This window comes from Gopherus flavomarginatus, chromosome 9, assembly GCF_025201925.1.
Source record: "Gopherus flavomarginatus isolate rGopFla2 chromosome 9, rGopFla2.mat.asm, whole genome shotgun sequence".
NCBI classification, from domain to species: domain Eukaryota; kingdom Metazoa; phylum Chordata; order Testudines; family Testudinidae; genus Gopherus; species Gopherus flavomarginatus.
In genome coordinates, this window is record NC_066625.1 from 57,922,841 (window position 1) to 57,936,066 (window position 13,226).

The 13,226-nt window shown below is 43.4% G+C and overlaps 1 protein-coding gene across 5 annotated transcripts in view; it reads left to right on the forward strand.

Moving 5' to 3' along the window:
• The window catches only part of ACSBG1 (acyl-CoA synthetase bubblegum family member 1), a 122,386-nt gene that overhangs the window by 43,058 nt on the left and 66,102 nt on the right, over positions 1–13,226 (forward strand). For 2 of the 5 annotated variants that reach the window (XM_050966991.1, XM_050966992.1), the window contains exons 1-2: positions 2,395–2,619; positions 5,657–5,749. The exons of 2 other annotated variants lie outside the window; for them this stretch is intronic. In XM_050966991.1, coding sequence (XP_050822948.1) covers positions 2,618–2,619; positions 5,657–5,749 — 95 coding nt within the window. In that variant the 5' untranslated portion in view covers positions 2,395–2,617. Of the gene's footprint in view, positions 1–2,394; positions 2,620–5,656; positions 5,750–13,226 lie in introns of those variants that run through there. One more of the 5 variants, XM_050966995.1, reaches the window with a different exon arrangement.

Here is a 13,226-nt window from a genome sequence, read left to right on the forward strand (position 1 = left end):
ATTTATCCACATTAAATTTCATTTGCCATTTTATTGCCCAATCACTCAGTTTTGTGAGACTATGGACTATGTGTAGGACTTTTAATAATAAACTATTCCCAAAGAGGGGAAGTATTGAGGCAAGAGAGCTGTTGCGGAGTTACTGGGGACTCTGAAGAAAAGGGAACTAAGGCTGTTCCTTGTTCTGCCACAACAGTACTCTAGTTAGAACTAATGCATTTTGGGAGGAATTGAAACTTATCTGCATTTTGGGTAAAATTTGGCAAATATTTTTGGCTGAAAAAAACTGGGAAGAAAAATTTCAGAAATGTCAAAAGGTTGTTTCCAAAATTTTTCTAAATGAACTTGTTTGACAATATTGATTCAAATCAATATTTAGAATATTTTGTTTGACCCAAATTAGTATTTTTATTTTTATTTTTTTTTGTTTCTACAAAATTTTTTTTTAAATCCAGTTTAGGTTTGAAACTAACTAAAATATTTATTCTTTTACATTTTTCTGTTCAACCACCGAACCAAAAAATCAATTATTTGCTCATCCTTATGTAAGCAGAGTCAGGATAAGCTCTACACTGACATCTGGTGGAAAGAATTTCAGAGAGTGTATTTGCATAGGCACACCTACCCTATCCCAGACTCCCAAGCTGTGGGACTGCTTGGTGACAAATTGCTCACCCTCAGCTGGGTGGTACTGGCTAGACATGGGTTCCAAAACCCAGAGAATTGAGAGAGGCTGGGGACAGGTATTTGTGCCTGGTGGTGCAGTCTCCTTGTGGAACCAGAAGCACCAGTTGCACCCCCTCCTCTCTCCACTGTGGAATGTCAGAGTTGATTTTTTTATTCCCTTAAGAATTTAAATACAGGTTACTGAGCTGAAATCACTTTGGGCTAATGGTGCACTAGCACTGGGGCTCCCCTACTATGAGCTGGAATCACTAAGAGCTGAAAATCACTAAAAAGCTAAAATCACTGAGCTGAGAGCACTGAGTACGGTGCTAACTAGTGGGGAGCCCAAAGCTATACTGTGGAACAGAGCTGCTGGCGGAGTGGAGCAGTTTGTGGGGACGGCTGGAGCGGATCACGGGACAGCTGGTGGCAGCAGAGCGGCTGACAGAGCAGAGTAGCTGTGGGACGGGTGGAGCGGCCCACAGAGCGAGCGGAGCCCAGCAGTTTGCAGAGAGAACTGGAGCAGCTCATGGAGCAGAGCAGCTGGTGGAGCGGAGCAGTTTCTGAGGACGGCTGGAGGAGCAGCGTGGAGCGGCTGGTAAAGCGGAGCAGTTCGTGGAGAAGGCGGAAGCAGAACCCACGGAGAGGCAGGGCAGTTGGCCCCGGACCACGGAAGGTGCCCCTTTCTATCCAGGCTGGGGGGAGGGACCTCTACAGATAAACTCTCAAACTCTGGGGTGGCATTGACCAGAGACTTTTGGGTTGTTGGACTTTGGGGTGATTGGACTTAAAACCCTAAGGGGAAAAAGGACAGTGCCAAACGTACTTGGAGGTGGGTTTTTGTTTATGGTTTGTGTTATAACCCTGTTTGTGGTGTTTCTCCAATGGGATGCCGCATTAATTCCTTCCTTTATTAAAAAGATTTTGCTACACTCAGACTCCGTGCTTGCGAGAGGGGAAGTATTGCCTCCTAGAGGCGCCCAGGGGGGTGTGGTATGTGAGTGTCCCAGGTCACTGGGTGGGGGCTCGAGCCGGTTATGCATTGTGTTACTGAAACGGAACCCCTGGATACTGAACCCGGCCCTTGTTGCTGCCAACTCAGAGGGGCAGAAGGGTTACACTTATCTGGTGGGAGGCACTACAGACCTTGCAGGTTTGGCCCCAGATATTCTACCTGAATCTATTGGAATAGATTCTGTGAATCTGTGAATAGTGGAATGGACATAGACAATAAATGTTGGGGAACATATGTATTAGGAGCTTAGCTGATGTCAAATGATATTTTCTTAACAATTGATCTTTTGCTGTATTAGGACACATTGTCCAGGGAAATTGGGTTCATGGGAGAATCTTTTTCATGTATTCTATTATTGGTCTCTTAAATCATTTTGGTTTCTGAACAATTTGAGAGACTTAATATTTCAAATTGTCCTCAAGAGAAGAAAGCAGTGGGATAGGAAAGCCATGTTTGATCAAAAAGTTCTGTAGTGGATAAAAATGGCATATTTTCTAATTTAGTTTCATTCATTACTATGCAAGTTATACGCACATGCTCACTCATGCAGGGAGCCCCACTGAAGGCAACAGGAATGCACATATGACGAAACTATTTGCATAAGTAGAAGTTTGCAGGATCCAATCCTAAATTACTAAAGACAAACAACTAGACATTGCACAATAACTCAGGTACGATAAGGGAGTGGAGTGATTAGTGCAGAGGAGGTACACTTGCTATTAACAGTATATAGCAATCAGTAGTCAAAAGCTTACTGCCTTTAGGAAAGCAGATTGTAAGGTGAGACAGTAAATGAGCTAGCAGCAAGTGCTGCTGAGTAAATGAAAGAGCTGCTGCACTGTGGAACCTGATGTGACCAAAACACAAGCAAATCTTTCTGAGTGGAAAAGCAACTGTCCCCCAGGAGGAGCAAACGGAATCACTTCTAGAAGAAACATGTGAGTGATAGAAGAAATTTGTGAACTGGGAGACTGAGAGACCTCACACTAGAAGCTCGCACGTTCCATCTTAACCCATCTTCAGGGTAATGTAATTTAATACAAAACAAACAACAAAAAAATCCCCACACTAGTGCAAGGATAAAGTTACTCTAGTTAGAGCTCAGCAGTTAGGAAATGCAAATGTTATGGTTGACCATGTAGCCTCAACTCTGCTTGTTTCATACACAGTGGGGACTATTGAAATGAGACCTTATAATATCTCCTTCTCCAATAACATATGTATGTAATATGTCAACTTAGTACAGCTAAGTAAAACAGGATCAATGCCTTCTGAACTGTGGGCAGTATGCAGACATCGGGAGGTGTGAGTGGAGAAGCTATGCTGGGGAGGGAAGTCTCTATATCACCTAAATGCTGGGGATGTGAGGCACTTCATGCTGGGTCCAGATCAGCTGGTGTAGAGGCTAGCATTGTCTATGACACAAGATAAGGACCACTTGATCAATGTATGGCTCAGAATACTAATGGTTTTGGAGGGGTAGATTAAAGCCTCAAACTCCTGCAGAGTTCTCATACAAAATCTATTTACTTGGTCTTTGTGTGAAGGGTGGTGAATTTGACCAATAGTGACCAGTATTGTGTTGGGGTATATATATAAGGAGTTACAATTAAATATCATGAAGCTTTAGGTAACTATGACACTGTCAGTTTTACATTAACATAACGTTTAATACAATTAGGTATTTAGCACCTGTAAACACACATATATTCTTGACAGTTGATAGAAAGTTGCATGTCATGGTTGTTTAATTTGTAACATTAGATGTATAGGGCCAAATCTTCAGCTGGTATAAACTGGTATAGCTCTTGCAAAGTTATATAAACAGGAGGATATGGGAAGAGAACAGGAATGGTGGCGGGCTACGAGGCTAAAGTGCAATACTCAACATGCAAACCAAGGTGCTTAGCAACCCACTCCTTTTTGAGGTCTTGCAATAACTGGCACGCAGCAGCAATGCTCTTTTTAATTCAGTATTGGGTTCCTCTATGCTGCCTCACCAGTTCAGTACTTTTTATCTTGTGCTTATTATGCACAGATATTGGGAACTGCAGTACACAATAATAAGTCAAAATCAGAAAGCAGGTTGAACTTAGAAATGTACAATTATTTATAATGTGTTTGCTCAAATTAAAACTCAAAAAAATTCTCTAGGACATTCTGCTATGCATTTTTTTTAAAAGATGGAATCTCTATAAAACCTCATATCTAAATGAATGTGTCAAAATCTATCTGTGATTAGTGTCTTAGATTTATGTGCATAGATATGTTTTGGTTTTGATCCCTATACACTATAGAACTTTTCTATAAGGGGAACGTTAGAAGAAAACATATGACCTGACTGCTTTAGAGATCTGTTTTATTTTGATTGGGAGAAAAGAGAATTACTTAGAAATCAAAAACACAGGATAGGAAAGAAATCCAGAATCTATGGGAACCAAGGGCCTGAACCAAAGCCCTTTTAAATCAGTGGGAGTCTTCACTTCATTAGTGACTTCAATGGGCTTGTAATCAGACCCTTAGTACTGGTATTATAGTAGTAGAAACTAATCCTGACCTTCTGATGCATATAATTCAGCCAACCAACATGATCATACAGTAGGACTGATGGAATGATTTGGAACTTCATCAGACTCATTAAAGTGCTGTTCTAGTCTGAAGTGACTCTAAAAACAGTATTGCAAGGTTTTACATATTGCAACTGAGTCCACCAAATGTGCTCAATTTATGAGATTTTTTTTTAAATCACCTTTTTGAAAATTGCTAGCCCTCCAAACTCATGCTGCATACTTTCCTTCTTGCATATCATCATCAGTACAAAAGGTTTTAAAGGACTGTTTGAGCTATCAGTTACACTTGTGCAATCCATTGTCCTCCCTGAGTTTGCACAGGGTTTGCACAAGTGTAACTAACTAATTAGAACGTTGTTAATTATTCTGTGGTTTAGGCACAAGAAAGAAGGGTTGTCTTTACTGAAGAGTTAACTCAAGTTATCTCTTATTTTTTTTGAGCTAGGTCAGGTGAGAGCAGCCATGCTGCAGTAACACTTAAGCAACACAGTGGTTGTGTTAACAACCGACAAGTGCTACTCAATCTTTAGCCTAAACCCTACTATGGACCTGCCAGCTCAAGGTAGAAATGCCAGCACATGCAGATGAAGCTTTTTTGTTTGTGGACAGGACTTGAGTAAGGAGCAACACTTGAGTTAACTCTATAGTGAAGACAAGCCCTTAATAATGTTAGGTATGGTTAAAAGAAGTAACAGCAGTAACCATGTCTCTATTCTAAAGTCAGTAACTATGACATTGAAAACACACCAGATGTTTTTGAATAGGAAAATGCCATTTTTACAACTGCATTTTTCAGAATAGAAAAACACTCAAATTAGGACTTACCAAAAAGGGAGAGCAACTGGGTTAAGTCATTGAGCTACTTAACTTAGCACCACTCTGTCCTTTAGATGCATGTAGCTCATCACAAAGACAAGGCAGGTTTGCATGCTGAGGTAATGGAGGAGTAGGTCCAAGGATCTGGACAATAGTTGTTGATTGACATTTCTAGTATAATAAGAATCATCTAGAGAAAATACTGTAAATCTGGACAGTGTCTTGTATTAAACAGGCAGGAGCAAAAAGTGACCTGCCCCAAAAAAGGGCTTCCCACACTTAAGATCCCTGAGAATGATGGTTGTTATGAATCTTAAATAGAATTGAAACAGAAGTTGAAATGAGGCATTGAATAGGTACAAAATACTATTTTGACACAAAGTTAAGCAGAAAGTCATTGTTTAGCAACTACATCCCAAAGCTCTTGGAACAAGGTAGGTGTTTAATTACTTAGGGGTCCACAGATGAGACAATGATTTGGGTATCCAAATTCTATAGATGAAATCTGCAGTGCTACCTAGCATCTGTGGTTCCAGCCCCCCAAAAGCTATTGACATTCTAATATCTATTGCTTTGACATTAATCTTAGGTTCCGGAAAAGACTTCTACTTGCTGGAATTGTGAATGTTCGAAATATCATTTTGAATACATTGCAGCCGAAAGGAATAAATATACTGAGAAGGTAATTTACAAAGAGGATCATTTTTCACATTTGGTTTGGAGGTCTGGAGTAAACTACAAGATGTACAGACCAAGGCAATACATTACAATCTCTCTTCTATTTCTAATGAACACCTGATTCTTGATTCTTAATCTAATTTCCTTTTAGCCTGGTATTTCTGACATCCTGCTATTCAGATCTGTGTTTTCTGAATGTTTTTTGGTATTGGTTTATGCAATAATGAGGAACATTTGTAACATTCAATTACCTTTTTACTAAGACTTAGTTTTCGTTTGTTTAAATTTTGTTTCTTGATGTAAAATAAATATGGTTTAAAAGATCTTAATATTCAAAATATATTTAAATATAAAAGAAATTTTATTGAGCAACATTTTAAAACTTAAAATATTTTGTTAAAATGTGAGAACAAAAGAACTGTATCAGCAATATATTTTAGATGTTTTGAAATTATAGTAATATACATATTTTAAAAATAGTTTATTTCTTATTCTTAGTTTTTAAATACATATGTTTAAATTGCTACAGTCATCTTCCTGGTCCATCACTCTGTTTATGTAACTAGAGTTGGCTGGAAAAATTCTGACAAAATATTTTTTGTTGGGATTTGCTGGTTCATTGAAACAAAAATATTTTGTGAAGACAGTTCTATTTTGACAGAGTTCCCACACAACCCAGACATGGTTCTGATGCAAAACCTGCCTGGTTTCCTGCCAGCCCAGCACCTCGTCAACTTGGGCTTCTAGGGTCTTAGACTTTGAAGCAGCCCACCATGCAGACTGCAGAGCAGGGGTTCCATTTCTTTTTGGAAAAATTTTTGAAACTTTTGGTTTTTCGCCTTTACCAGGATAAAACCAAATCTCTAAATATTCAAATCATCCACAAAATGGAAGTACCTTTCTTCATCCAACTATAGATGTAACCTCCTCCCCTCTTTCTTTAAGTCCCTCCATGGACTCCCCCTCTTCCACTGCATCGAATATAATCTGTAATCTCTACTTTCAAAGCCTTCCACACTCTAGTCCCACCATACATATCTGACCTTATCATAGCATCTCCCACCTTGTGCAGCTGATGATACCCATGCTTCTCAGACAAGTCCTTTCATACTTTCTCACATGTTGCTCTTTAAGAGTAGGAAAAAAGCTCCCAGTCAATAAACAATTAATAAAGCCACTTCCTTATTCACAAAGTCTCTCCTTAAAACTCACCTCTGCTGTGTATGTATAGAAAACTGCAAATGGCTAAGGAGGAAGTGAGCTGTGATCACTGCTACTGACAGGCAAAGAATTGGACACAGATTCTATGGCCATGGCTACACTTACAGTTCTGCAGCGCTGGTAGTTACAGCTGTGTTCGTACAGCTGTGTAGGGCCAGCGCTGCAGTGTGGCCACACTGACAGCTACCAGCGCTGCAGTGTGGCCACATTTGCAGCGCTGTTGGGAATGGTGCATTGTGGGCAGCTATCCCAGCATTCAAGTGGCTGCAACTGTGCTTTTCAAAAGAGGGGGGTGGGGTGGAATGTGACAGGGAGCGTGGGGGAGACAGAGAGAATGGATTTTTGGAGCTGACACTGTTCTCAGCTCCCTGCCTTGCAAGTTCTAAGGACTGGAAGACACACAGTGCCTACCCTTCAATCATTTTAAAAGTTCTGACCCCTTTCCCCACCCCTCTCTCATTCACTAAATGCAAATTATGCACTCCTAAATAGCCTCAGACCAGATAAGCATCTGCTCAACATGGACTTCCCCCTCCCCCTCTGCCGTGTGAGCGTGCTGTTTCTCTCTTCAAGCAAACAGCTGTGAACATTCCAAAGTAATTCCCCTGCCTGCCTCCGCTCGCTCAGCAAACAGGAGCTGTGTTTGTTTTTTTAAATAAGCAGTTTGGCTGAACTCCGAGCTCCCCCTTTCTTCCGCTTTGTTGTGGACAGGAATTCTGGGATACCTCCTTATACCCCGGACGTCAATAAAAGCGCTGGTGGGGTCCACACTTGCTGACCAGCGCTGGATCACCAGCGCTGGAATAGCTACACCCGTGGCACGACCGGGTGTACAGCCAGCGCTGCAACCAGGGAGTTGCAGCGCTGGCCGTGCTTTGCAAGTGTGGCCACATTCTAAGTTGCAGCGCTGTAACCCCCTCACCAGCGCTGCAACTCTCTAGTGTAGCCATGGCCTATGATATTTCTTAACCTGTCTCTCACAACTTGGTCCGCTTCTTTGTCTCATCCACGTGTTATAGCTTGTCTTTTATATGATAAACTCCAAGATAGGAGCTTTCACTTATATGTTTGTACAGTGAGGACCACCCTGGTTGAAGTATTTAAATGCTAACTCATTGTGAATGATAATCTTGGAAATCATTATTACTATTTATCATATGGTTGTTCATTGTACTATGAAGTATGATTATCAACATAAACGATATTAGTCACTGAGATAGGCAGTGAACAGTAGGACTGAACACTGGCTCGGTGTTACATGACAAGGGTACCTGAAATTCACTCATGAATTGTTGGTGGGCTTTTTTGTTTTGTTTTTGTTTGTTTGACTTTTAAAACAAAATTATAATGTCATGTGGGGTGGAAAGCACTTCCAGTGCTTCTGCAGTGGTGGAAGGAGGAGCTAAGCCTGTACAGTGCATACTGCTTTCAGGGCTCGTGGATGTGGGTGTGTGAATACAGAGGAATGGGTTTTTGCTACTCCTCTAAAAAACTAGCCTGTGTTTCCTTCAGTGCTCCCCTAGTGGATCTGTCCAGAGAGTGAGAATGGAGTAGGGTTAAGAGATTCTTAGTAACATGGTTCAGTTTAGAATTTGAAATATTAATAAAATCGGAAATACCACAAAGCTATTAAAAAATTTTCTGTAATGTATTGCATTGTGCAGTCAGTCACTTCTAAAGCAGGGGTTCTCACAACAGATTTTTTGGTAGCCTCAAAGTGGAGCCACCAACTCTTGCTGGTGGCAGCTCTGACAATTTTTCTTAAAATTCTTAATTAACTTTAGGAAAAACAAATATACATACATATACATGTCCAAATCATTATAATTTATTTATGCAGGGTATTTTTTTGCAGACTCAATAATAAAAATAATATACAGTTGTCTTTAGTCTTCACTGGACCTAAAACGAATAGAAACACAAATAAGGTGCTTTGCCACATTCTTGTCTTTCGTGTTGTTCTTGTTTCTTTAGCTTTTTTGGTTGCTTTTTTTAACTTGCTAGCTGGTAAGTCTGCTGCTGTGAAAAGTGATATATGTATGTTTTTTAATATCACTTTTCACAGCCTCTCAGCTACCTACTAAGTCTGCTGTGAAGAGAGATATTAACAAACATACAAATATCAATTTTCTTGAGCAGACTTACTGAGCCCCATCAAGCTTGGGGACAAATTAAGCCCTGGGGGGAGCTGGGGAGGTGGGTAGGGAGGCATCAGGGTCATAGGAGAATCAATGAGGGGCTGGAAGAGGCAGAAGGGGCTAGGAGCGATGGGGTGGGGTGGTGAGCCGATGGTTGGGACTTGTGGTTGGGGTCTGGAGTCCAGGGCCGCCCAGAGGATTGAGGGGGCCTGGGGCAAAGCTGGGGAGCTGTGGCACTTGTACTTACCTGGCGGCGGTCCGGGTCTTCAGTGGCATTTCAGTGGCAGTGGGCCCTTCAGTCGCTCTGCATCTTCGGCAGCACTGGAGGGCCCCCTACTGCCAAAATGCCGCTGAAGAACCGGACCACTGCCGGGCCAGGGCTAGCGGGGCCCCTGTGGGGCCCGGGCCTAGGGCAAATTGCTCCACTTGCCCCCCTGTCTCTGGGCGGCCCTGCTGGAGTCTGAAGCCACGATCGGATCATGGGGTCCCATGGCTGGGGATGGGGTCCCATGGCTGAAAGAGGCAATGGGGCCAGAAGCGATGCTGGGAGGGGTGAGCCCAGGGCCAGAATGGTGGCACCTGCCACCATGTGGCTGGGGCTTGGCAGCTGGAGCGTACCACCACAGAGCTGAAACCTGAAGCCTGAGCTCCACTGTCCCCAGGAAGATGAAGAATTCACACCAGTTCCCTGCTCCTTCGGTGTTTGTGGCTCCAGAGGGGGGCAGGGCCCAACCCCTGCTGGTGGCCTTGGAGGAGGAGCCACTGCTAAAGAAGCAGGTACTAGGGGCAGCCAATACCAAGGGGTGGCCCTTCCACTGCTATTGGGGTGGTACATCTGGGTCTTCAGCGGCAATTCGGTGGTGGGTCCCTCAGTCCCTCTCAGAGCGAAGAACCCGCCGCTGAATGGTTGCCAAAGAGTGGAGCGACACAATCACACTGCTGCGGGGTTATTTTATTTTATTTTATTTTATTTTTGCCGCTTGGGGCAGCAGAAAACCTGGAGCCGGCCCTGCCTCTGCTTTGCCCCTGCAAATCACCGCCCAGGAATCTGTTACTGTGAAAAACTGCTGGTGGCTGTGTCATAAACAGATAAGTAAGAGTTAATAGAACAGAAATACTTCATATCTCTTTTGCCTGTAAAGAGTTAATAAGATCTGTGAGCCTGGCTGTCACCTGACCAGAGGACCAATCAGGGGACAGGATACTTTCAAATCTTGAGGGAGGGAAGTTTGTGTGTGTGCTGTTAGTTTTTGGTTGTTGTTCACTCTGGGGGCTCAGAGGGACCAGACATGCAACCAGGTTTCTCTCCAATCTCTCCGATACAGGCTCTTATCAGTTCAAAATAGTGAGTACTAGGTAGATAAAGCGAGTTAGGCTTATGTTTGTTTTCTTTATTTGCAAATGTGTATATGGCTGGAAGGAGTTCAAATTTGTATTTTGCTGAAAAGGATTTTACTTTGTACTTATATACTTAGGCTGGGAGGGTATTCCCAGTATCTATAGCTGAAAGACCCTGTAACATATTCCATCTTAAATTTACAAAGATAATTTTCACTGTTTTTTCTTTCTTTAATTAAAAGCTTTTCTTGTTTAAGAAGCAGATTGTTTTTTTTGTTCTGGTGAGACCCCAGGGTACCGGGTCTGGATGCACCAGGGAATTGGTAGGGAGAAAGGAGGGAAGGGGGAGAGAAAGGTTAATTTCTCTCTGTGTTAGGATTACTTTCTCTCTCAGGGAGAGTCTGGGAGAGGGAGAGAGAAGGAGAAGGGAAGATGAATTTTCCTCTCTGTGTTAAGATTCAAGGAGTTTGAATCACAGTGATCTTCCAGGGTAACCCAGGGAGGGGAAGCCTTGGAGAGGCAACGGTGAGGGAAAGGGTTTACTTTCCTTGTGTTAAGATCCAGGGGGACTGGGTCTTGGGGGTCCTCGGGCAAGGTTTTGTGGGGACCAGAGTGTACCAGGAACTGGAATTCCTGGTTGGTGGCAGCGCTACAAGTACTAAGGTAGTAATTGAGCTTAGAGGAATTCATGCTGGTACCCCATCTTTTGGACGCTAAGGTTCAGAGTGGGGAATTATACCATGACAGGCTGCATTTGAGAAAGGCTCCACTCATTGACCATTCAGAGTTTTGCTCATGGAGACCCTGCAGGCTGCTGAGGTTTAGCTACTACATAAGCTCTTTCTATGTGATGAGAAAGAGATGGGAATCCTGCACTGCTGCTTGGAATATCTGGCATTAGGAGAAAAGTAATACTTACTGGCATTATTCTAATGTTTCTGAAACCATTTTAGTGATGTTCATGAATCACTGGACACCAAAGCTTTTTGCTCCCAATTTGGATTGTCTGTTGTTTTTTTTTAAGTATAAATATGAGCATTGTTGCTGACATCAGTTTTTACAAAGTATTGCACTATACCAACTATGCCAGCCAGCAGATCAGGCTAGGCAGATAGGAGAGCAGATCCTGCAACTTCTCCAAGTGTGATGCAATGAGCTTGATTCTCCAGTGCCTTGCAGCTTGTGCCATCATTTACACCTGTGCAATGTGGGCATAAAAAGCTCCCAAATTCAAAGCCTCCACTCATTTACAATGCTATCACTGGGGTAATGAAGGGAGAATTCTGGTTCTATAGCATTGTGCATCCACCTGGCACAAGCATCATGGACTACACAAGTGTGAGGCAATGGAGGATCATCTCATTGTGCAGAGTACGTCTACACTACGAGATTATTCCAATTTTACATAAACCAGTTTTGTAAAACAGATTGTATAAAGTTGAGTGCATGCGACCACACTAGGCACATTAATTCAGCGGTGTGCATCCATGGTCCAAGGCTAGTGTCTATTTCTGGAGCGTTGCACTGTGGGTAGGTATCCCATTGCTATCCCATAGTTCCTGCAGTCTCCCCCGCCCCTTGGAATTCTGGGTTGAGATACCAGTGCCTGATGGGGCAAAAATCATTGCCGTGGGTGGTTCTGGGTACAGCCTCACCCCTCCCTCCCTGAAAGCAGCAGACAACTGTTTCGTGCCTTTTTTCCTGGGTGAACTGGGCAGATGCCATAGCACAGCAAGCATGGACCCTGTTCAGATCAATACCGCAATCATGGACATTGTAAACACCTCGGGCATTCTCATGCAATCTATGCTGAACCGGGACCTGCAAAGCCAGACGAGGAGAAGGAGGTGGCTATGGCAGCGCGGCGACAAGAGTGATGAGGACATGGACACAGAATTCTGTCAAACCGCGGGCCCCTTCGCTTTGGAGATCCTGCTGGTAATGGGGCAGGTTCTAGCTATTGAACGCTGATTTTCGGCCAGGGAAACAAGCACAGACTGGTGGGACTGCATAGTTTTGCAGGTGTGGGACGATTCACTGTGGCTGCAAAACTTTCGCGTGCGTAAGGGCACTTTCATGGAACTTTGTGACTTGCTTTCCCCTGCCCTGAAATGCCATAATACCAAGATGAGAGCAGCCCTCACAGTTGAGAAGCGAGTGGCAATAGCCCTCTGGAAGCTTGCAACGCCAGACAGCTACCGGTCAGTCGGGAATCAATTTGGAGTGGGAAAATCTACTGTGGGGCTGCTGTGATGCAAGTAGCCAAAGCAATCATTAAGCTGCTGCTATGAAAGGTTGTGACTCTGGGAAATGTGCAGGTCATAGTGGATGGCTTTGCTGCAATGGGATTCCCTAACTGTGGGGGGGCGATAGATGGAACCCATATCCCTATCTTGGCACTGGAGCACCAGGGCACGCAGTACATAAACCGCAAGGGGTACTTTTCCATGGTGCTGCAAGCACTGGTGGATCACAAGGGACGTTTCACCAACATCCACGTGGGATGGCCAGGAAGGGTTCATGACGCTCACGTCTTCAGGAACACTAGTCTGTTTAAACAGCTGCAGCAAGGGAATTACTTCCCAGACCAGAAAATAACAGTTGGGGATGTTGAAATGCCTGTAGTTATCCTGGGGGACCCAGCCTACCCCTTGATGCCATGGCTCATGAAGCCATACACAGGCAGCCTGGACAGTAGTCAGGAGCTGTTCAACTACAGGCTGAGCAAGTGCAGAATGGTGGTAGAATGTGCATTTGGCCGTTTACAGGCTTGCTGGCGCACAT